Source organism: Echinops telfairi, unplaced genomic scaffold (genome assembly GCF_000313985.2).
Source record: "Echinops telfairi isolate 266 unplaced genomic scaffold, ASM31398v2 ScPeMD7_7424;HRSCAF=8462, whole genome shotgun sequence".
NCBI lineage: Eukaryota > Metazoa > Chordata > Mammalia > Afrosoricida > Tenrecidae > Echinops > Echinops telfairi.
Genome location: NW_022111324.1, coordinates 77,026,033 through 77,052,435, shown reverse-complemented (window position 1 = coordinate 77,052,435; position 26,403 = coordinate 77,026,033). Strand labels below are relative to the sequence as shown.

The following is a 26,403-nucleotide window of genomic DNA, read 5'->3' as shown; positions in this document are numbered from 1 at the left end:
GGTCCTTGGATTGAAGTAGAAAGTAGATGTCAATAACTGACTCTCTTTAGATTTTACCCCCCTATTTTATTCTTTAATTATCGCTGATAATTATTTAGTTCTTTTGTTCATGTGACCAAAAAGCACAAGACTTCATAGAAATTAGATCTAACTTTGGAATCTAGTTTTAGCATCTTTTAAGTTACGTGACTGCTGGGAAAGTTGTGTAACTACTGGCAAGTTATTTGACTTCTTTGAAAAAAATCAGTAGCTAAAGTCCCATCTCACAAGAACGTTTTGAGCCTTAATTGTTTATTACAAAGCATATTATGAAGCATATAATAGCATAACATCCTAATTCTCTAGGTACTTTTAGTCTCATGATAGAATAATGTTTCTAAATGTATAAATATAAAATACTTAGTTACAAAGAAATTCAATTATATTGAAATACAGTTATCAAAATATTATAAACTACTATATTGATAATGTGGTTCTTTTCACAACTTATAAATTAGATATTACTCCTTTGTTTTTGGTGGCCGCAATAATTTTGATGTTATGCATATAATTGATGTTTTGAAATACTCATAGCAAAACTCACCAGTATTCCTACTATTAATATGGTTTATTGTCTATAATTGAAAGAAATTATAAACGTTGCTTAAGGTAAAAATAGCATTGTGGTTTTTCTTTTCTCATCCAAATTCATTGCCCCCTGATATTCTAATTACCACCTTAATGTTTTACCACCTTTTTCATATACTAATAGTCACACTAATAACATATTAGAATATGGCATAGCACTATTTCAGGCTGTTTACTATATACTTGTCAAGGTGGTATACTATAGATTATTTGGGATTTCTTTTTATTAATTTGAACGAGGGCTTAAAATTTTGAGTATCAAAACAGTGAATAGCATTTCCAGAGACTCTTTAAGTTTTACATACAAAACTAACTTGATATTAAACCAGTGTAACTGATTGTGTGATAAATTATTTTTTCTAGACTGTTAATTAAAAGAATTAAACTTCTTTTCTAAAATTATTCCCAGGATCAGCCAAGATCTTGCTCTCATTGCTCGGGAAATCAACGATGTAGCAGGAGAGATAGATTCAGTGACTTCATCAGGCACTGCCCCTAGTACCACAGTAAGCACTGCTGCCACCACCCCTGGCTCTGCCATAGACACTAGAGAAGAGGTAGGAGATCTTCATGGAGAAATGCATAAGGTTCTTTCTTTTCTTTATTTCTTTTGCTTTTAGCATTTTGCTTAGTTTATTTTAGTTATATCCATCTTCCCTGTTTGCATGAAGCACTGCATTTTCCAACTTTGCTTTAAAAATTTTTGTTCTGTTTGTGTAACAAAACCAATAAAGGCTAACATTTAAGGAAACTTAAAATAATTTGAAATAAACTGCTTCTTGAGTCCATAATTTCACTTAAAATATGAATATAAATTATACTTGAAAAGTAAAATTGGTAAGCTACTCTAATAAAATTTGGCTATGAAAATAATTGCAATTAAAAAGCTATTTTCATAGATAGGTAGCTATATTTCTCGTGGTAAATAAGATAAATAATTATACCATATTGTCCACTTTAAATAGCCCCGTTAATGAATTCTATATGTATACACATATAGAGAGAAATAAGCTTTGAAAATTGAAATAAGTGCATTCCCACACACAGAAGTATACCTTGGAAATACTGCAGGTTCTGTTCTAGACCATTGAATAAGAAGACAAGTCGTATTTTTTTTTTGTTTCCTAGTACATATAAAAGTTATTTTTACAGTATGCTGTATTCTGTAAAGTGTGCAGTAGTATCATGAAGACGCTGTGTGACAAAGACACAAAGTGAGCATAGCCTATTAGAAGAATGATGCTGGTAGCGTTATTTGACACAGGGTTGCCACAATGCCTCTAATTTGTAAAAGATGGAGAGGTGCGATATCTGCAAAGTGCAACAAAACAAAGCTCAGTAAAACAAGGTCTGTCTGTATATGCACACATATACACACACATACACCTATTTAGTTTTGAAATATTTTTGTCAACTTTGGAACTTAAGTTAATGTGTATAGACTATTGTTCATGTAAAAGCAGAATTTCCTGTTGTACAATTCTGAGGGATACTCTTATAAAATATTTCCTTTAAATGGTGGCTTTTAGCTTATAATACAAATGAATGGTCCTCTTCAGCCAAGTTGGCCATCTTGACTTGGAACCAAGTGCAAGCAAAAGATTAGCATTTGAAAGAATGAATTTCCCAGTTTCCTGGGTCAACAACTTAAATCCATCACTTGTTTTTGTGTGGCTCAAAAGCTAGAAATAGTTTTTACATTTTGAAATGTTTTGTAAAAAATCAAAACAAAAGTAATTTGTGTTATAAAACTTGTTTGAAATTTGAACTTTACTATCTATAAATAAATCGTATTTTCAGAACCCGGTCCCTCACGTGTCATCTATGACAAATGAGGTCGCTGTAAGTTGAAATTTAGTGGACAGGACCTAACAACATAATTGTTTCAGTGCTTCAGTGACACAGTTAAATAGTTGAGACAGAGAATACTATTTGACTGTAAAACTTGAAATATTTATTACTTAGTGTTTGCCAGCCCCTGATATAGACCATTCCACTTGCTTATTTTATATAATAATAATGTTCTGAATGATAGCCAAAAATGAGTATCCTTTATACGAATTCTGGTAACCTGTTAAGATAGTATTTCTTTCATTGTTATTTATCACATGATTTTTTAAGCCTAGTTATTTCATGGTCACTGTTTTATTTAAATTTGTTTTTTCATTTGCTATCTAATTTGGTAAATAATATTTTGCTAGTCTGTGTAGTTTTGTTACCACATTGATCAATTGCAAATATGTGAAAAATCATCTTTATTGATGAAAAACAAAAGAATCTTCATGGTAGCAAGACATACACAATGCTTGAACATTTGAAATATTATTTTCTCAGCTGCCTAACAGTTTTACATAGCATAATTATATATTCACTAGACTTTAGTGAAATTATTCATACATTTCATTGAATGTACTTTCATCTTCCCTTTTTATTTTTAATTATCATACTGTAGTTTTATTTTCTCTTTAGTAAAACCAGTTCCTTTGTATTGTATTGGAACAATTACTACTGTAAACGGCAGTATATCATTTGGACAGAAATGTATCATTTTTACAGCTTTATTAAAAGCTTATCTGGCAAAGATTGAATTATGTATTTTGTAGATTACTTTTTTCCCTTTTGTAAACTTAATTACAGTTTATCTTGTGAAGAAATTTAGTGCCTGGATTTGGGGAGGAATATAAGAAAGAAAAAAAAAAGATAGGAAAGTAAAAGAAAAAGAAACATTTTATCGGTAAGGCAATGAATTCATTGTCCATCTATGATGGCTCATTTTTTTCCTTTCTCCATCTAGTTTCCATAGATGGATATTCCTACCCATGGAAGAATCTAATTTAAAATAGTCATACAAGGCTAAGTCAAATAGTATTGCTGAAGCTCTTAGGTCCTTTAAGGCATCGAAATGTGAAGCTATTGCTTTTCCACGTGCCCTCATGCTCGGTCCGTACCTTCTGAAGGTGCCGTTTCCATCTTGTTGACCCTTCCCAAAGAATCCAGCACTCTTCAAGTTAACCACATCAAAACGACAGCTTTAGCATCCTCAAGGGGACTCAAATCATGTTCCTTTTCAACAGTGGTTCTCAACCTTCCTAATGCTGCGACCCTGTTATACAGTTCCTCATGTCGTGGTGACCCCCAACCATAACATTATTTTCGTTGCTACTTCATAACTGTAATTTTGCTACTGTTATGAAACGGGTGAGCCCTGTGAAAGGGTCGTTCGACCCCCAAAGGAATCACAACCCACAGGTTGAGAATTGCTGCTTTTAAAGATACTTTGAGTCTAGGCAACAATAAGATGTCTGAAGGAGCCAGGTTAGCACTATAAGGTTTCTCCTTCTCAAAGGACAACCCTTGCTACCCTTACAAAATGGGCAGTTCTGTCGTGATGAGAAAAAAATTCATCTAAAACTTCCTTTTACTCACCAGTAGAGTTGTAAGTTTTCTTAACAACTTATTAAGAAGCTCCCATCATCATACTGTGTCCCTTGAGAAGTATCTATCAAGATTACTAGTTTGTGATCCTCCCCTTCCTAAAATCACCATAACCTCTGAGCTGAGACTCTGTTGTGAATTAATCTTTTGAGGTTTTCCTGGTCTCCCTTTAAATGTTTGATCCATCTAAACACTGTTGCTTTATGTGGGGCTGCATTCCCATTACTTTGTTTCAACACTTCAGTGATTTGAGAAGAGGTCCACTTGAGTTTTGTTAAAATTTTGATGTTAGCCTTGACCTTGAAATCATCTTTTTTCCTGGCACAAAAGTATCTTTAAAAAAATTTTTTTGAAGGTGTCCTAATGAGATTAAGACAGATGTATTAATGAACGGACTCATCTGTTACAAACCATTGATTGCACAGAAATGCTTAAACATTTAGTAGAGAATTATCCTGTGAATACATGAACTGGAACCCTAGTAGCAATACATTTTGATTTACACTCATATTTTGGATTATAAAAATAAAATCAATGTAAGAGAGCATACATTTTATAGGTTAAATGAAATCATTTATAGATTAAATGAAAAGGTAATTGGTTTATTGAAGGTGTCATGTTTCTGTTAGTACTTGAGAATTTAATAATAACACATGTCTAGTCATCAGTATTATTATGCCATTTTCTATACTTTTGATAAATCAGTCTGTTCTCCTAAGGTTTTGCTTTTGTTCCATTAGTTGGTTGATCGTGTTTTTGATGAAAGCCTCAACTTCCGAAAAATCCCTCCATTGGTTCATTCTAAACCACCAGAAGGTAACAACGGTCGATCTGGGGAGCCAAGACCTCAGCCACCAGAGACTCCTGATCACTTCACAATTACAAGGCGGAGAACATGGAGCAGAGATGAAGTAAGTCATTCAAGTCATGACAGACAGTTACTGAAAGAGACTACTGGTTAAGAAGTGATGTATTTGTTACTTTAAAATATATATATTCATCTGATTCCATACTGCAAGAGAGAGCACTATCAACATGGATTTTAGACTTTATGAGGAATTGGTAAAAAAAAAAAAATACAGATGGTTACAGCACTCCGTACAAATAAGCAAATTAAGGTACAGAAAGATAAAGTAACTTGTCCAAGTATGACAGTAAATGATGAATTCAGAATTTGAAATGAGGGCATTTACTTGCAGAATCTTCTCCCATAGCTAAGTAGATCTAACCACGACGCTACTTTTCTATTTTCTCTGTTCATTTTTTAATAGACGAGTACATAGCAATCTCTAGCATTGCATAGTATGAACACAAGGTTAGCATCAAGCAACTAGTTAGTCCACCCAAGTGGCATTGCCTGGGAAGGTTCTCTCTGATCACAGTGAATTTTTTCATAAAAGCAGTTCACTTGAACCTCATTTTTTGTGGTGGCTGATTTAAGAGAACAGCATGTGGCTGTGAAATATTGTTTCCTGATTGAGAAAAACGCCACAGAAACTGTTGTGATATTGAACACAGCTTACAAGGAGAGTGCTAGGGGGAAAGAAGCAAGTGTTCAAGTGGCTTTCTTGTTTCAAAAAAGGTGAAATGTCAATTGATGACAAGCCTCATTCTGGAAATCAGTCAACTTCCAAAACAGATGGAAATAATCTACTTGTAGTGCATTTGGAATTCTTCCACCAGGTCAAACTGTTATCACGCTTTCTATTTAGAGGTTACGAAAAGGTAGTGTAACAGTTGTGACATAAAAGGCCAGATTTGTGTCAGATGGGGGACTGGTGTTGCCACATGACAATACACCTGCTCACATAGCCATGTCAGTGTGCCTGTTTTTGGCAAAAAACAGCATCCTCTCTTGCCCCCACGTACCTTACTGACCTGACCTCTCTGTTTCTGCTAATGAAGAGGGGCATGAAAGGACAGCAATATGACAAAGTAGAAGAGGTGCAGAAAAAAATGAGGGCGGTGCTATCAGCCATCCAAACAGATGAGTTTGAAAAATGTTTCCAAGAATGGAACACGCAGATTTGACAAATACATTAAGTATAATGGAGAATAATTTAAAGGCGATAAGGTTGTTTTGTTAAAAAAAAAAAAAATTTAAATACATACATTTGGGGGGTTAGGGAGATTCCAGTGTGAGGGGGTGGGGTTGGTATTTCCTAGTATGTTAAAAAGTCTTTATTTTTTTAAATTTTAACATAGCAATTACTCCTCCAGAATTAATCATCTTGTGTATTTGTCTTAGTTCTCATTATGAGGTTTTTAGCGCTTTGTAATTGAAGTGTATGGACTAGAATGGAATCTTACATCATTACTTTTAATCACTCAGATTTGGGGCAATTTACTTACAACTTTGAAAACCCTGTCCTTAGAGAAATCACCCTAAAGAAAAATTCAGTGATTAGAGAAATGCATGTCAAAACTACAAAAGGATTATTTTGTATCTGTTCAGTTTGCAACAAATTAAAATTACTTAAAATATTACTGTTGGCAAAGATGTGGAACCATACGGTCGCTAATTAAAGTTGCTGGGATAAGGGTAAATGGGGAAACAGTTGGACGTTATCTCTTAAAGTGAGCCCGTAGTGTGGAGAGAAAGTGGGAGTGTGCCACAAATATGCATGGGTTTGGCAGAGGATACTTACATGTATGTATTACCTTTGCTGCAAATGTATCCATGGATGTGCTGAAGCATACTGAAGTAAAGTTATAAAAACTTCTTGGACATCACCAAACACCTAGAGAGAATGAGGCTGAGGGGTTCGAGACCATAGTCTCAAGGGACACCGAGGTCATTTAGTCGAACGCAGTTCACAAAGACGATGTCCCACACCCTGCTTTGTGAGCTTGCACAGTGACTAGAGTCTGAAAAGCTCCTGATCGGCCACCTAGGTGCAATTTTTGGGCTTTCTCATTCAGAAGAAAGCAGCACCGTAAAAATTGAAAGACACATGGAAACAATTAGTACAGAGGAACTTATAGAGCACACAGACCCTGAACCAAGAATAATCTAATGGTGTCCCCTACATACCAATTGTTCCGAAAGGGATCACATTGGAAAATTCTAAGTAAGTGGAAAGTGGGGGAAGAAAGGGGAAACCGATCACAGTAATCTACATATAGCTCCCTCCCAGGGGAATGGACAACAAAAAAGTAGGTGAAGGGAGACAGCAGTCGGTGTAAGACATGAAAAAAATTTTTATAAATTATCAAGTGTTCAGGGCGGGGGTGGTGGGGAGATGAGCTGATACCAAAGGCTCAAGTAGAAAGAAAATGTTTTGAAAATGTTGAGGGCAACATATGTACGAAATGATGGACGGATGGATTGTGATAAGAGCTGTAAGAACCCCCAATAAAATGTTTTTTTTTTTAATTTCTAAATACAGTAGGAGAAAAAGGAACAAAATCTCAAAAGAGACACTGCTTACTGGTAGGACAGAGATTGGTAGGACCCCCAAAACACTGGCAAGTAATCACCATTCAGGTTTAGAATTGAACTCCTCCCATGTTAGAATCCTAAGGTCAAAAAGTACTCTTTACCCAAGGACAAGGTTCAGAAGGTTAGAAAGAAAGAGGAAGGGAGGCAGGAAACACATACATGAAGTGGCATAAGTGTTAACACATTAAAGGAATTAGCAGTGGATGATTTGAAACAAACTGTATAGGAATCGTTGAATGTAAAACTGAAGATCTACCCTGTAGTCCTTCACCCAACTCACAAAACAATGTTTTAAAAAAATTAAAAGTTGAAACTATACATACTACATACTATTGAACCAGTAGTTTTACTCCTATTGTAACACAGGAGAAACCCTTTTGCAGTGATAATAGAAGGCACGAGAACATTTATAGCAGCAATATTCACAATAACAAAAACTTGGAAACCGTGTCAGCAGAAAATTTAATTGTAAACTGATATACTCACAAATTGAACCATTATAAAATTATTAAGACATTGAACTCTAGCAACATGTTGCTTCGTAAATGAATCTTAGCACAATTATGTATTACCCAAGCAAAACGTTTTTTAAGTCTCAAAAATTTTATATTTGGGAACATCAAAAAGTTTGTGAGAAAATGGAATGAAGAGATAGTGGAATTTTTTTACAAACTTTCTGAAGTTCCCTCATACAGTATGATTCTCATTCTTAAATCTAAAAAAAAAAAGAAAAGAAAAAGCATACATTAAAACAAAAAAATGTCTAATTAAGTTAAGAAAGCAAGAGTGATTCAAGATGAAATATAACCAGTTACTTAATTTGGGCCTTCTAGCTTTAATCCCTTATGCCATAATCCTTACGGATGTATTATAAATTCTAGCCTTTCTGTCTGTGGTTACAATCACATTTTTGGAGGGAGTTCTCTGCAACAAGATTAGGTGGGATTATCCTTAATCTACTCTACTTGAGTGTGTGACTTAAGTCACACCCTGCTTTCCGAGGGGTATGGTCTGCTAAGACTGTAACCACACCTCCATACGAGCCCTCAGAATTAGGAACAAGAGAAAGCCCAAGAGCACTGGAAGGAAACCTCCCGCTGCGTGTTTAAGAACTCCGAGGTGCCAGAAACTGGAGGCAGCAGAGGCCAAGGGACCACCGAGCAGTGTTGCAGTGTGGAAACGATGAGGCTAGAGCATCAGGCTGGCTTCCTGTCCCACAGAGGCAGAGGCCAAGGGACCACATGCTGTGAGACTGAGGACTAAAGAGAGATATGGCTACTGGCTGAAGTGAGCTGTTGCAATGGACCAATGACTGCATTTTTAATGTTTTCTGAACCTGGTTTGTGGGAATCTACCATATGTACTCAAGTATAAGCCGACCCGAATATCAGCTGAGGCACCTCATTTTACCACAAAAACTGCATTAAAATGTGCTGGAAAAACTCAGCTTATACACAAGTATATATGGTATTTACTTCCCTACTAAACCTCCTTAATTGTGGGTATTGTCTATAGAGTATCGTGAGAACAGTTAGTGTTAGAATAGGGTAAAAGAAGGATGCAGCATGGAGGCATAGCTGACCTCTGCCTCATGGCAATATTCTACTGCACAATATAATACTTACCTGCATTGGGAAGACACAGGCAGATGGGATGGAGGAAACTATAGATAAACACTTTAGCTGTCAAGTATTTCTGCATAAAAAAAACAAAACTCACTGCCACTGAATTGATTGTGCCTCATAGTGAACCTATACCAACCACAAACATCTCCATCACATCAGGCAATAAATAAGTACTTACTATTCACCTGCAGGCTTACTTGGATAGCTTAGCTGGGCATTTCAAAATTGCAGCGAGGTCTACATTTCCTATGTTCTCTTGTACCAGTGGGCAAGCGGATTTGTGTTTGTCATATTTGATGCACAAGAGAACAAACTCTACCAGGCAAGCTCATTCCAAGCCTTTATTTGTGTCAGAGCTGACAGCATCCCACTGGCTGGAACATACCGCTTGCTAGTGGAAGGAGTGAATAATTTTTACCAGTATCTACTCTGCCATACTGATTATTGTTAAGCTTTACCTTTGTTCTGTGTGGTAGATTCCTAGGGGGGTTATGACATTATAAAAAGGAAAAAAAATAAATGACCCAAGTTTATATCATTGTGTGTATGTCATGAACCAAAGTAGAAAAAAGTGACCTTTTAAAAAATGCAAGTGACTGTCATAGGCTGGCTTTTCTCTCCCAATAGTAAGTGTCAAGTTGCTGGGCCATGATTCTCAGTGGTTTCACCATTTTGTAATGCTCCCTCGTGATGTGATAAATGGAAGGATGTAATATCCTTAATCTGGTTACAGCCCTGGTACAGCCCTGGTCCCATGTAAGGAGAGTTTCTTTTTATCCGACAAGAAAGAAAAGAAGCAGCAAGCAGAGAAAGAGACCTGCTGCTACCAAAAAATAAATTATTGGAGCTGAGGGTCCCATTTGGACCCAGGTCCCTAGGCTAGGAACTTCCCTGATCCAAGGGAAGACGGATACCAAGACACAGAGATCTCCAAGTCATTGTGGACCTGCAGATGCTGAAGGGAGATAAGATCTTAAGACACTGAGATCATGAATCCGGAAAAAGAGAGGTTTTTTGAAAATGTTTCTGTTAATAGAAGATAGATGAAAAGAGTTCTGACAATATAAGAGCTGATTTTGGACCCTATATCTAGCTCAAAATTTAGTGCCTTTTCTGACATATTATTTTAGCTATACCTTTTATGCTTGAGCCCAGGTGTTGCCATAATGAACCACCACAGACCGATTCCAGTTTGCCACATGCTCTTCTTGTAAATAAAATTTTCTCAGAATCCAACCTGTTCATTTGTTGTGTGTTGCCTATGGCTGCTTTAATAGTGTAATGCAGTGGTTCTCAACCTTCCTAATGCTGCAACCCTTTACTACAGTTCCTCATGTTGTAGTGACCCTCCCCCCCCAACCATAAAATTATTTTTGTTGCTACTTCATAACTGTCATTGTGCTACTTTTATGTATCGGGCAACCCCCAAAGGGGTTGTGACCCACAGGTTGAGAACCGCTGCTGTAGTGGGAGAGTTGAATAGTTGTGGCAAAGACTGTATAGTCAGGAAGCTTTAAATCTTTAAAAGCTGGCTAACACCAGGTGTTTCACCCATATGAAACTGGGATGACCAACACCAAATATGTCCTTTTGAGAAAAAAAATTACTGTGCATATCTTAAATTATTTGCTGATTTCCCTGGATTTTCTTCTTCTTTACCTATTACATATTCATAGTATTCAATGAAAGGATAAATAATACTCTAAATTATATCATTACTTTATGATAAATTTAATTGGAAGTATAAGAGGCAGGGTTATGATAGTAATTGAAAATAGAATGAAATGGATTTAAAAAAAAGAATATTAACATAATTTTTAAAGCTTGACAATAACCTCTAGGTTATTAATATTTATTTCTCTCAGCATAGGTACAATATTATTTTAATTGTATTTTATGAAAGTTAGCATAAATGTTAAAAGCCTTGTAAATAATTATAATTATATAACACAGCGATAATATTTTAATTCTTGCTTTTTTTCTAATGTTTCAGGTCGTGGGAGATAATTTGCTGCTGTCATCTGTCTTTCAATTCTCCAAGAAAATAAGGCAATCTATAGATAAAACAGCTGGAAAGATAAGGTAATATTGTGTTCCACAAACATTTTGCATTAAATTGGTACGCACCACTTGTTCAACTTTTTTCCCACAACTACTACTACAGCTGTTAAGAACTAATAAAATCAGTGGTACTCAGCCTTACTATTTCCATGTTTCTTACATCTTGAATATAAGTAATAGCTATGAAGAGGACAAAAAATTTTTCTAGATAATCAAATGTATTATAAAAATTATTAAACAATTGTAATCACTTAGGTTAGTTTTATTAGCAAAGAGAAACTTTTTTTAACAGTTTTATTGACATATAAACCACAAGGCACACAAGTCCATAGTTTAATCGTATCAAGAAAATTGTCCAAACAGATACTTTTCTTTTACTCTTCAAAAATATAGTAATAATTTTAAATTAACAGATTTTTGAGGTTTCTTATATGAAACCTCAAACCTTAGTTTTGTCTTCCTCATCAGTAATTGGAATAATATGTGAACTCTTGAAAACTAAAACACTATGGGTGGTGCAGTTTTAGCTCCATGTTTTTAACACCTTTATATTTATATTGAATTATAACAATTTTTCCAGTGTCTGATACCTTCACTAGACTGAATTCTTATGAATAGGGACTATGTAATTTTGAACTTTGTGAATTCAACAACTTGGAAGACATGGAAAAATACTTAGAAAAAGAATCACTCCCTAGATTAGCCCAGGTGGACGTCAGGAACCTCAACACACCTATGCCAATAGAAGACATAGACAAGTTTATCAAGGGATTACCAACAAAAAAATCCCCTGGACTAGGCTGCTTCACAGGAGAATTCTACCAAGCATTCAGAGAAGAAATGACACCAATCCTACACAAACTCTTCCAGAGCATAGAAAAAGACGGCAAACTCCTGAAGTCCTTCTATGGAGCTAGTATAACACTGATACCTAAAGTGGGCAGTGGTCCCATAAGAATTGAGAACTTCAGACCTATAATCTAATGAACATCAATGCAAAAGTCCGTAATAAAATACTGGTAAATTGAATTTAGAGCATTTTATTCCTTTGTTCCCTGTTAGGAATTATGTATTATTGCCATCTAGGTGATTTGACTCATAGCTCACAGCCCTATACCAAGTTTCAGAGACTGTAAATTTTTCCTGGAACTGACAGCCTCATCTTTCTCCTTTGGGGCAACCAGTCAGTTTGAAATGTTTACCTGTGATTAGCAGCCCATTGCATAACCCACAATGCCACCAGTAATCCTTATGAATTGTGTACTTCTTAAATATTTGTTGAATTAAATGGGTGAAGAAATGGCATTGTTTCTTTATACTCTGTAGCTACAAAAGAGGCATTAAAAAGGGGGCTAATCTTGGTTATTATACATAGAGCATTGGAGAAAGGACTATAGTAGATTAACATGATAAATCTGACTTGAATGGTTAAAACCTTATCATTTGATCTCCCTTTGGATTTTTTTTTTTTTAATTTTCTGGGATTATGTTGGGTTTTTCTTTTCCCAGATTGGGGCTTATCTATGTTGTTGCATTCTTGATTCTGTTACTTATCTTTCTATGGTTTTCGGTATATGAAACCCAGCTGGGTGAATCTGTACAGGCAGTAACTAGAATGGGGTTCCTAGCAGGAGAGGGAGAAGGTAATAAGCAGCCGATACCAAGAAGACAAGAAGGAAGAAAATATTTTGAAAATGACTGTGGTTGCGATTGTACAGCACTGCTTGATATGAGTAAACTATTGAATGGTGTATCTCGATTATGTCCTCATAAATCTATTTTTAAAATAAAAAGAGTGCTAGAGAAGGTAGAACTTTTGAAGAGCTGAGGATAGGAAAAAGAGAATCTAAAAAGTGTAGAGGATAGAGGACCAAAGTAACAGGCAGAAAACTTGAGGGTGTGTTTCACCTCTGTCCTTTATTATGTGACCTTAAACATTATCTGTTGTCTCTGAGCCCTAATTTCATCATCTTCAGCAATATTTCCCAATGTGGTGATACTGCCCCCTGGGAGGTGCTGGACCAATTGGGGGCGGGGGGAGGCTGCTGCAGCAGATACCTACACTTTATCATCCCGTATTGTGCACTATAGTACAAAAGTTTTTAATTGCCAGAAAGGAACTGAGTAATTCTTTATTTTTCTGTAAAGGGGGTGGTAGGCCAAATAAGTTTAGGAACCGATGATGCACAGGAATTAGCATACTTTTACTGTTTTTACATCATAGATTCCCAGACTTAATTACCCTACTGCCTCCTGATCAGAAAAAAATTACTCAAACCCTTCCCCCTTTGGCAATTAAAAACTTTTGCTCTTTATCCCATAATCCAGCACCCTGGTTCATTCTTCCCAGTCCTCCAACTCCAAAGGACAGTATCACCCACTTTGGGAAGCACTGGTTTCCACAATAGGATTATTGTGAGGAGGGAAAATTATTTCCAATATATATACATACATACACACATACTTTAATAGTTATGCATAATAATGTCCTTTATGTTTTAAATTAAATACCTCTTTGCTTTTTCTCAAAATTAAATTTCTACAAGTGGAATTGATGTGTTTTCCTTGGAAAATGTTAACTTCAAAGTAAATTATCAAGTATTATTTTACAACTGTAAATTCATTAGTAATTTAAAGCACAGACATTTTCTAAAAGTTCCTTATAAATATAGTGATGCTTAATTCATTCTTAACACTGTAACAATGCCAGTGTTTGAACATGCTTTGTGAATTACAGTATTCTACATCGCTTTTATGTTCACATAAGGTAGTCTCGGTATTTGATGAATACAAGTAAACAGTGAAAGCTTATTAAACAGTATTTCTATTGAATTATAAGGCCGATTTTCTAATGTCAGAAGTCATTTTTTTAGAAGTCATGATAATTGTTTTCAAAAATTATTTCAAAAGGTTCTGTAAAAATAATTCGATTTAATATATTCTAAAAGAACAACCATTTTAGGAAAATGTTTCAAGCTTGATATAAAAGAAACTTGCTTTATCTTCCAATCAAATATAGAAGGCTGACATTTTACTTGGCATGTTAAGTGGGTTGTGCCTTCTTTAACACATTTCTGTATTGTTCTTAAAAATGTATCCAGATAACTGTTTACCTCATTGCCTTTTAGTAAAATATTAATCTACAACTTAGTATGTTAAAAATTACATTCCCTCTGTCTTTTCCTTTTTTCTCTTTTTTTTAAAGGAAAAACAGTCATGATACATATATGTATATATACTACATGATACATATATGTAGATGTAGTATATATTCCAACCAGGTTCATTAAAGATTTTTACATTTTATATATGTATTGTTTTTATACTTTGGCTTTTTTGCTTAATTTTTTTGCAGAAAAGTGCCAGTAAAATATGTAGACCCACCCCAAAACCCACTGCTATTCAGTAGTATAGGATTTCTAAGGCTATAAATCTTCATGGAAGCAGACTGCCACATCTTTTGCCTGCAGAGTGGCTGGTGGGTTTGAACCAGCAATGTTTTAGTTAGTCGCCAAATACTTCAAGCACTGCAATACCAGAACTAGCTAGTATAGAGGAAGTCTCTCCTAGTGAAATGCAATTGTGTGTTGACCTCTCATAAGGAGTATCTTCCACATATAAATAACTTAAAAAGCTATATTAATGAGTAACATAATATTGCCATCCATTATGTCTTAATATAATTGCCTTTATCAATTCTTAACTGTCCATTTGAGTTTTAAATAAACTTAATTTTCCACAGAACAAAACTTTAATATGCATTGAATAGCTAATAGCTAGAAAATAAGCATTTTTTAATTAAACATTGAACAAAACAAGTATCCCTGTTCTTGGGGAATGTATTCTAGCCCATTCATTATGTCAATAAACTTGTGCTAAACTTAGCTGTTTCCGCTGTTTAACTGTGAATTGTCTTAATTTCATTTCACTTGTACCTTTTATGTTGAGAATTAGATAATAAGATTCACTTCAAGTTTTTAGCTTTTTTAGAGGCCAATATATTTTTCATAAATAATGCATTGTATAAAGTTGGATTGCTTTAATCAAATATATCCATTGGTTAATTAATTGGTACTCTAAAACCATCTTAAGCAAGGTATCATACGGCTGTATGTGTCTATGCACATATCACGTATGTATTTCATCTGTGACCACATCACTTTCAAGTTTGTTGACATCATAATCTTCTTATACATAAGAGAGCGCTCTCCTTTACTATGACATACAACAGATAACCAGAGACGGGTGCAAACCACCATTCCCTACTGTAATGCCCAACTAAAATTTGCTGAAAAACATTTTTTTCATCATAATTAAGTAGTTGGATTCTTTGAAAAAGCTGTAGTGCCCATTACCTGGCTTTTGTTTTTAGCAGGGGTCATACCTCAGTTTTGGCTCAAGAAGTCAATGTGGTTGATGAATTATATGTGATGGTAAGTCAGAAAATATGGCCATCAGGATTCCAATTCATAAATAATATGGGTTCATTCCAAATATAATGTCTACGTGATCGGTGGATGGCTATGGACAAGTTTTCTCAGTAAAATCATTGTCTTAGACTTGTCCGAGTACCATATTTAAATATTATATATAAAAGGTCCAGTCAAAACAGTAGCTTCCAAAAATTTTAAGAAAATTTGAAAATTGCATTGATTAGGAAAAGGTCAGGAAAATTCCATCAAAATAATTTTTTTTCCATCACAATAATACACCTATAATGAGTGCCATCTTAAGAGAATTCCTAAAACATGATCTCATTCTTCCCTCCCACAGCTCTAATCTTGCTCCTTCAGGCTTACTATTGTCCTCAAAACTCAAAAAAAACAATAACTTTTTTAAAGGATTTGAACATTTAAAACATCTTGAGGATGCCCTAACTGCTGTTGTGATACAGTGTAAATTGAAGAGCAAAGAATTCTTAGAGGAAGGATTACATGATGATAACATAAGAAAGTTGCTAGACTCAAAGATTGAAAACACAAAATGTCAATGTCTTTGGAACCCAGTCAATACAGTGTTCACAGGAAAATTTATAGCAATAAATAACACATCAACAAAAAAGAAAGAAATCAACACCTTAACTTAGAATTTCCAACAATTAGAAAAATAACAGCAAAAAAATTATTGTTAGGTACCATCAAGTTGGTTTTGACTAATAGCGACTGTTAGTCTGGGTTGACGAGAGAAACAAAATCATGGACACTCATGTGTATAAAAAAAGCTTTATATACAAGAGCAATTGTATATGGAGAAAACATCCCAGACCAAGTCCATAAGTCCATTTGTCCGATTCTAGTCCATAAATTTCTCTTTAGACTCAAGTAGCCATCCAATGGCACCAAATGCAGGAGATCACAGGTCAGTGGGTGGAAAGTCTTGTGGATCCAATGGTGGTGAAAGCATCTGAGCTCTGGCAGGGGTCTCTATGTGGCTCCTCCAGCTCCAGGACGCTAGCTTAGCTCCATGTGTCTTGTCAACAGGAATGGCTCCCAGGGAGTGAGCATCTTGTCAGAAGGAAGAGGAAGCAGAGAGTTTGTCTGTCCTGCCTCCAGCTATTTATCTCCGTAGCACTTCCAAATGAGGTCATCAAGCTGCGACCTGATTGACAGGCTAGACTCCACCCCTCCACAAGTTGACAGCAGATTATGTAACTACCACAGCGACCTTGTGTACTACAGAGTGAAATACTGCTCCATCCTCACAATTGTTCTTATATTTGAGCTCATTGTTGCAGCCACTCTGTCAGTGCTTCTTGTGGAGGACCATACTCTTTTTCCCTGCCCCTATACTGTACCCAATTTGATGTCCTGCTGGACAATTCAACAAAGGAAAAGGAGGTGCAAATAACACAAATCAGAGTGAAATAGGCAATATCACAGCAGAAAGTATTAAATAAAAAAGGGTAATGGTAACCGAACAGTAGGACTGTCTTCCAACAAATTTGAAAACGTAGAAGAATGGACAAATTTATGCAAACATAGCTTATGCAAGCACATATAATTTGAGATAGAACATTTGAAGGGTCACATCTCAAAAGAAGAAATTGAACAGGTCATAAAGATGACTCCCAACCAAAAATATTACTGGCCCAGACAATTTCTCTAGTGGACTTTAACCAATCAGAGAAGAGCTGATAACAATTCTCTTCAAACTATCTCAGAACACAGAAAAGGGTTGAGTACTCCTGAACACATCCTTCAAAGCAAACCTTCCCATTATCACCAGAAAAAGACATTGCTAAAAAAGAAAACTATTTAAAAATATTCATGTACAGAGATGTAAAAATTTTCAACCACATATTAGCAAACAGTATCCAATAAAATAATGAAAAAGTAATAAAGCATGACCAAGTGAGAATCATATCAGATTTGCAGGGATGGTTTACTTTAGCATTAGAAAAAGATTCAATGACTTAATCTACCATAACAAAACTAAGGAAAAGAACCACATGATCATATCAGTTGAAGCAGAAAATGCATTTGACAAAGCCCATCACCCATTCATAATAAAAATGCTTAGTAATAGAAGGGAAATTTCTCAACATACTTTAAGGTCATACACACAAAAACCTGTGGCCAACATTATTCTCAATAGAGATAGACTGATAGAAAACATTCCCCTTATGAATAAGAGCCAGGCTAGGATAGTCCTAATCATCATCCCTATTAGATACTTTATTGGAAGACCTGGCCAGAGAAATAAGGCAAGAAAAGGAAATTAAGGCATCCAATGAGGCAGAGTTTTGCAGTTGATATGATCTGATACATAAAAAAAATCAGTGCATCAAAAATAAAACTACAACCAGTAGAATTCTTCAGCATAGTGTAAGGGTATGAGATACAACATTAGTTGTATTCCTCTACACAATATGTTTCCAAACTTATTTGGCTTGTCACCCTCGTTTCAGAAAAAATAACTTTGTGTCCCCCTGACAATGAAAAACTTTTACTGTAGCCCCATAATCCAGGATAAAGTGTAGATGCCTGCTTTTGTAGATCCCTGGATCATTCTAGCACACACACACATACACACACCCCGAGGGTGGTATGGCCCACTAGGGAAACAGCTATACCTAACAAAGAGAACTCTAAAAAGGAAAACAATACCATTTAAAATAGCCACCGCCCCCAAAAGATGAAGTAATTAGGAATAAGCCTACCCTGAATTACAGAAAACCTATAGAGAACCCTATAAAATCCCACTACAGCAAACTAAAAGAAACCTACATAAATGAAAATATACATGCTGCCCATGGATAGAAAGACTTCACATCGTGAAAATACCGCTACTCCCCCAAATGACCTACAAATAAAATGCAATCCCAATACATATGTCATCATCATTCTTGCAGAAACAGAAAAATTAATTACCAACTCTATATGGAATGGAAAGAACCCATATAATCAAAGCACTACTAAACAAAAAGTAACAGCTTCATACTCCCTGATGTCCCAGCCTACTATAGGGCCTGGTGTTGGTTTAATGGCTGACACATAGTCCAGTGGAACAGAATTGAAAACCTAGAGGCTGTGCTGCCACAACTGAATAACCATTTTCAGAACAATGAAACTGGCTTTTTAACTTATGTAAAAAACTAACTAAGATGTATCTGAGACTTGAATGTAAAACCCAGAGCTATAATGATGGTGAAAGGAAAAAATAGAGGCAAACTTAGGGGGCCAAATACATGGCATAAAACTCATTGCCATTAAGTTGATTCTGACTTAATATGACACTCTAGGACAGGGCAGAACTGCCCCAGGGGTTTCCAAGACTGTTATTTTTTACTGGCATACAAAGCCTTGCCTTTCTCCCACAGAGTGGCTAGTGGTTTCAAACTGCTGACTTTATAGTTAGCAACCCAACATGTCAACGCTATAGTACCAGGGCTCGTACTACATGCCATTCATTTGCTCTTGAATATAACTAAAGCAGACAATGGAAGACAAACTAGATGCCTGGAAGGTACCTCTGAACAATTAGACACATCAAAAGATTTCGCCAAATCAATAAAAAGGCATCAAAGACTGGTGACATTTTTTTTTAATGATTTATCAGACAAGCAACAAATACTTAAAATTTATAGAAAACATGAACAGACTCTTAAACATAGCCGACATTAAGGTGGCCAATAAATATGAAGACTTGTTTGTGATCATTCGCTATTAAATTCAAAAACCCAAACCCATGCCCCTCAAGCCAATTTCAATTCAAGGCAGCCCTCTAGCCATTAGAGAGATGCAAATCAAAACAAAATGTGTTATTACCACTCCACAACATTGATAGAGAAGCTGAGAATAAATACTACTTAGTATGGAGAGAGAGAGAAACTAGAATTCACATACACTATTAGTTGGACTATAAAATGATCCAATCACTGGGAAATGATATGGTACTTTTTAAAAAGTTGTACATAAGAATATTATATGAACAGTAACCTGCTACTCAATATATACCCTAGAGTAGTTAGAGCTGTAGCATGACCAGACATGGTCACATTCATGTTCATTACAAAACAAAATGTGTTTGAACTGTTGAATGGAAAACCAGATGACTGTAAACTTGCACCCAAACCACAATAATTTTTTAATCACAATAAATACAAAATATTAAAAGACAATCCAAAAAGTGCTCAATCCTAAGTGAAGGACATTTTGGGAAATATTAGCTCTATATTTTCATATTTTTGATGACTTTTTGTTTCTATGATTGTAGCAATTCTTTTGCATTTACCCTTACATTGTCATCATTTTGAAATTTCATTTGAATTGTACTGTAAAAGTAGAGCATTATGGAAAGAGTATTTTTACATCAATAAATTAATGAAATAACTAAAGAAATAAACATTAAATCTTCTATAAGTATACATTTTCCAAATTCATATAGTGATTTATTTATGTGATAATATCATAGTGGGGTTCCCCCCAATAAAATGATTTATTAATTTTAAAAAAACATTAAAATATATATCATAGTGGGGTTCATGGATGGTGAAATTGATTAATACACTTGACTACTAACCAGAATGTTGAGATTCTGGTTCACCCACAGAGGACTCCTAAGAGAGGCTTTTCCTATCTACTTCCGAAAAACCAGCCATTGCAACCTATGGAACCCAGTTCTACTCGGACACATGGAGGGTTGCCCTGTCTGTTCCAGCATACATAGCGTTGCCTTGAGTTGGAAGTGTCTCGACAGCAACTGCTTTTAAGATTGTAATGGTCAGGGCAGCACCTCTTAAGAAGATGGCTGGGAAAGGTGTTTCCAGTTTAGAAAATAGGCCAAGAGAATATTCTTACACTAGATTCGAGAGCTATTACTACCTTTTTAAGCATATTTCAGATTTGATTTTATGTTGATGAATTTCATGTTTTCATAAAGTAAACCTGCATATTGACCTTGGAAGAAATACAAATAATAATGTTAATTTAATTTACTATTTAATACTTAAAGCATCTTCCGTTAGTAATTACTTTCTTAATATTTCACTGTATTTATGTTTGTTTGGATAAGACAGTTGAAGTAGATTTTCAGACTCAAGACATTTCAAAAACCTAAGAAGTTACTAGAATGTATATTTGCCTAATACTGCTGAATTATATCTCATTAATCTGAAAATATGGAGAGCAAAGTGTACCATGTGTGAAAAAGTTATGCTGCACTTCATTATTTTAACATACGAATAATTATCTTTATTGACGATTGCTTCATCAAAAGGATAGCATCTTACTTCCTGATAGAATACTATTACTAAACTTAAATGAATTAAAGTTTTTAAAGAAAAGCACAGTGAGTATTTCAATTTGCAACACTTTAAATAATGTTCACACCTTGTTTTATCAGTGAGATATTTTTCTAAGTTTAACACAGATGTTTATGCCTAATTCATCTTAATTTCATCTTTTATAATATATATCTCTGAATGAAATTGTACTTTCACTACAAATGGTGGTTAGTTATAGTGCTAATTAAAACTATTAGATAAAATTTTAGAATTATATCCTTGTCTACATAACTTATTTTTAGTTTTCCGTAAAGAATAAAATAAATAATGAGGAGGGTTGCATGTATTGATCATTTCTTTTTTAATGCAGATGTCAAATATATGACTTTACTGTAAATGTTCATTCAGTAGTTTCACTTACATTTTTGTTTTAGTGTATTTCCTTTGTGTGACTTCTAAGATACATTGTTTTTGGTATTATAATTAACAAAGATTTGTGTTATGTTTTTAAAATATGAAAAGTAACATGCTCATATTTACTCACTTATAGAATCTTATTTAAAGACAAAGATCGGAATTGGGATGAAATAGAAAGCAAGTTAAGGACTGAAAGTGAAGTACCAATTGTGAAAACTGCAAGCATGGTATGGTGCTTTTTTTCTTTGAAGATTAAAACATTTTATATCAAACTTTCATGTTTAGGAAAAGATTGCATGCCTATACTTGTAGTATTTTAAAATTTACATTAATAAAAGAAGATATAAATACACAAATATTGGAAGTTTTATGCCTTCAACTCTCACAGGGCTTTAAAAATATTGATTGCTTTAAAATTGCAGAGTATATAAAGGGGTGACCTTTTGTGTTTCTCATTATTATACATTCATGTTCTTGTGTCTTAAGAAAATCTCAAACCTCATTGCCATCGGGTCTGTGCTGATTCATAGCGCCCTCTGTAACTGAGACTGCAACTGTGTGCAGGAGTAGAAAGCTCAGGCTTTGTCTAGCGGAGCTGCTGATGGTTTCCAACTACTGACCTTGCTGATCGCAGCTCAACGCTTAACCGCTATGTAACCAGGGCTCCTTGTTCTTGTATGTAATTATACATTTTAAATATTCACTTTGTAATAAGAGCCATACAACTCAGATTTTCAGTTGGACTGACTTGTTTCCCTTTAATTAATGGAATGCTTATCTTCCTCAAGTATTTGAATATATTTTTATCACTCATGAAGAGTCACCCAAGTATTGAGGTTGCAGTCTATACTCTTTTCCTTTTTTCCAAAGAAAATCCATATACATTTTTATAACACTGCTGTAAGAGTTTTAAAATCCTTGGTCATGTAATGGTAGAGTATCTTTAATTTTTCATCACCCACTACCATTGTTTCATTGGAAGGACTCATTTTATTTCAATAATTTAGAGATTTTGAATTTTTCTGAATGCATATCGTAACTATTTTGTTAGGTGGGTAGACTAATTTTGGGGGGTATACTAATTAATATGAGGGGGCTTCAGGAAGTAAATAGAAAATGGAATCGCATTAATAAAATTTTTCCAGGGCTTTTGAAGACCCCTCATAACAGGTAGGTGATATTAAATATCACAAATGAGTCTGAGAGTCATAACCTGTTTAAAAAAAAACATTTTTGTTACACTAATTTTTGTCATTACTTTCCTTACAGGAGATTTCTTCAATCTTACAAGAACTGAAAAGAGTTGAAAAGCAACTACAAGGTAAATGTACTGTTGAACTAAGAACTCATCATTAAGATAACTGTCTTCTAAGTAATATTTCTTAAAATATTCTTATTAGAATATCATTTAGGTAAGTGTAATAACATGTAGGTTAAAAGATGAGGGACTTTCAGATGTTTGCCTCCTAAACTTTAAAAAAATCTAGATTTATTTGCATGAATGGTGGGTTTTACATGTCTTTCTTGACTTAGAAAAGTTCCTGCCAGTATAACAAGAAGATTCTAGAATCACCTGCTAATTCTACTCAATCTTATTGATAATAGGCATAATATGAGGATCCTATCCAAGTAATGCTTAATTTTTATTCTGTCCCAACGCATCCAAAGTTAGTGATACAGCACCATTTGTAAAAGTGGCTTGTAATTACAATAGATTGTTCATTGGTAGCATGGAAGTGGACCTGCTAAATGATTTTTATGCCTGTAGTGTTTCCTTTTCCCAAGTCTCCACCCAATGTCAAGTTGAAAATCATTGCCTAAAAACTATTTCTCATTCCACAAAAGATCTTTAGTATTGGAAGTTAGTCTTATACTGGTGCCTTGCCAAGGGAGATAACAGAATCTATGTAGCTTCTTGGGGATGCCATGGAGTAGCGAGTACTTAGGCAATAAAGGAGCCCAGATGGCTCAGTGATACATATATACTTACACACGACTGGTGTCCCAGCAGTCTCTCTAGGGTAAGCAGCAACATGCGGTGGAAACAAACTATGCTAATAGCATTCTAGCATCTCCTGCCTTTCAGTTTCTCTGAAACACCATCTTGTAACAATTCATCCTCATGATAAATAGGGCTATAATTTATATAAATTTCAACCAGTATTTCCACTGTCCTTTCACATTAATGAAGGTAAATTTTGAAAAAGTGTGTCTTCAATTTCACATCTCCATAAGTGTGACTACCCAAATGCCAGAAAAAGCATTCAGGCCTTTATAATTGATAGTATAGGTCAGCCACATAATTATTGAGAAATCGACTTTAAAATACAGTATTGGCAGGGTTAATAAAGTTTAAGATCACATTAAGTACCAAATGTTAAAACATTATCCAAATGACAAGTAATATTCATATCTAAATGTCCCTGTGCACTTCTTTAACCCCACAGTTCCTTTTGTTATTGTTCTTTCAGCAATCAATGCTATGATTGACCCAGATGGAACATTGGAGGCTCTGAATAACATGGGATTTCCCAGTGCTATCTTGCCATCTCCACCAAAACAGAAGTCCAGTCCTGTGACTAACCACAGCAGCCCTGGTCAGACACCAACACTTTGCCAAGCAGAAACTAGGGGTCTTCATCCTGCTGGTAACTCGGTCTCAGCCGAGTTTGAGAATGCTGAATCTGAAGCTGACTTCAGTATACATTTCAATCGGTTCAACCCTGATGGAGAAGAGGAAGATGGAACAGTACAGGAATGACTTTCTTTTGAACGTTAAAAATTATTACCTGTGGAATGACTAGGATTATGGAAGCAGCATAGTGTTGTTGATGTACACAAAACAAGACAGCTTGGTCAACTACCGTTTTGTTAGCCCTGTCTTCTTAATTTTATTTATTTCTTTTTGTCTATAATATAGTACCAATATTAACCTTCTCGAGACATTTGGATAACCATTTTTTTTTTTTTGGATAACCACTTTTGCACATATTGAGAAAAGGTGAGATTGCAGTTTTGCCTTCTGTAGGTGTATGAATTCTAAAATTGCACCCTTTCCTTTCATAGACCCCTGTTTTGGTGTTGGTTTTAAGCCATGCTGTGACTTAAAAGCAAACTAAATACCAACATTTCCGAAACTCCTTTTCTCCTGTGCCAAGCTGTGCCCTGAAATAGACTTCCTCTTCATCTGTACAGATTTGTTTAACAGTTATATTTGCTTCTTAACAATATCAGTTATATTAGTACTCATTTCCATTGGATAAAATGACAGATTACTCTTCACAGTAAAACAGACCTTTTCAAAACATTCATTCTTGTCTTCTAAAATTTTCCAACCTCTGTGTGATTTATAAACTTCATTGCTACGTAAATTGTCTCGGGGTTTACGGAGTTTATTATGTTTGCACTACGATTTACTGGGAATGGTAGATAGACATATCTATAGATCAGTAAGGACTAATTGTCTTTGTTTGTACATAGGAGATTGCTAATACTGTCTTTGTTTTACCCCACAGTGTTTTACTCCACTTTCCAAAAGATCAATTTGGCACTTTTTCAATTTTTTTAATGGAAATAAGCTTTTGTCTCATTTTAGTTCAAATAATAACTAGAAAGATTAAACTAGTTTAGGTGGAGTATATTTTTAAAACTAAGAACATGTATATTGGTCCTGTGTTACCAAGTTTATATGTGACAGTTGAAAATTTTTCCCTTGAAATGATCATGAGGTTAACATTTTCTTTCTTAGGAGACTCGGAGAGAGCAAGCTGTCCTAAGATTAGTGTGCGTGTGTGCTTCCCTGTAGGGCACAATGGTAATTCCTGTGTCGGTCGTGCATTTATAAGGGCTCTGGAGGGTGACAGTGACAGGGCTTGGGCCTGTGTTACTAAAGAAGAAGCTTACAAAAATTATCTTCTAAAGGCTTGATTTTTCTTTCCCATAAGTTGACATTCTTTCCCATACATTTAATAAGGAAATCATTATATTTGTGTTTCCAGAATACTATAATGTGGATAATCTTAATTCAGTAGTATTATTAGACCAGGATTTCCCCCTTAATCCCATAAGTCTATAAAGGTTAAAACTGCAACTTTTATGAAATGGTCTTTAATATTTCAGCTTAATCCTGTGTTCCATTTAAGAAACAAGCAAATTCTATGTTTCACAATTTTACAGGATTTCTAAAATCCTGTACACTAAAGAATCAGTCAATAAACAATTTTTTGTAGAGATGTAAAACTAAAAGTCTATTACATAATGAATTTTTTTAATTTAAAAATGAAAAAGTCAGTGAACTTTCTTATGGTAAAACTAAATTTCTCCCATTCTCTCTAATAAAGGCAGATGGGGCACGGGGGGTGGGGAAAGTTGTAAAGAACGTGAACGGAAAGATAACTGCATTGAAGAAAAGAAAGCATTGAAACAGGGTCAATCCATCTTTGTTTTCTCAAGCAAAATAATCACCATTATTCTTTCACTTAATATTTGGGTACTGATTATATCTATGTGGAAGTAGAAGGTAAGGAGTTGTTTAGAAAAAGACTAGAATACACTTACATTATTGTTTATGTGTTTACACAGTTTTGCTCATTGATAAACATTTGGCCTTTTACTATGTTATTTTTATTTTGTATGAATACATTATTCTCCTTATTTATTTTTGTTACATTTATTACTTACGTTATTTTGTTATGCATTTACAACTCCATTTTTAAATAAAGTGTTTCTGGAACTTTATACAATGATTGCTTATTTTTTTATTAGCAGATTGCTAATATGCTTCATCAGTTTACCGGATACCTGTTTATAAACTACTTTGAAGGTTTGGGTGTGGAGAATAAATAAATGCTCTGATGATTTTGGAGAAATCCATGCTTGCTTCTCTCCTTTTTTGAGTGTTAGAATAGCCAGGAATGGGAGTCCAAGGGCGAAATATCGAACCTATGTAGCTCTCTGTTCAAAGGCTGTAATATCCTCCTTGAGCTGGTCCCAATTACCATATATACTCATGTATAAGCCAAGTTTTTCAGCACATTTTTAATGTAAGTTTTGTGGTAAAATTAGGTGCCTCA

At 34.8% G+C, this 26,403-nt stretch overlaps 1 protein-coding gene across 9 annotated transcripts in view; it reads left to right on the top strand.

Annotated features, from left to right (window-relative positions):
* The window catches only part of CEP170 (centrosomal protein 170), a 166,335-nt gene extending 140,136 nt beyond the window's left edge, over positions 1–26,199 (top strand). For 5 of the 9 annotated variants that reach the window (XM_045297872.1, XM_045297869.1, XM_045297868.1 and 2 more), the window contains 6 exons: positions 1,037–1,214; positions 4,803–4,973; positions 11,123–11,211; positions 21,465–21,558; positions 22,601–22,652; positions 23,803–26,199. In XM_045297872.1, the coding sequence (XP_045153807.1) occupies positions 1,037–1,214; positions 4,803–4,973; positions 11,123–11,211; positions 21,465–21,558; positions 22,601–22,652; positions 23,803–24,092 (874 nt within the window). In that variant the 3' untranslated portion in view covers positions 24,093–26,199. The remainder of the gene's footprint in view (positions 1–1,036; positions 1,215–4,802; positions 4,974–11,122; positions 11,212–21,464; positions 21,559–22,600; positions 22,653–23,802) is intronic. The other 4 variants (XM_045297871.1, XM_045297870.1, XM_045297865.1 and 1 more) reach the window with 2 other exon arrangements.
* Positions 26,200–26,403: the final 204 nt, after the last annotated feature.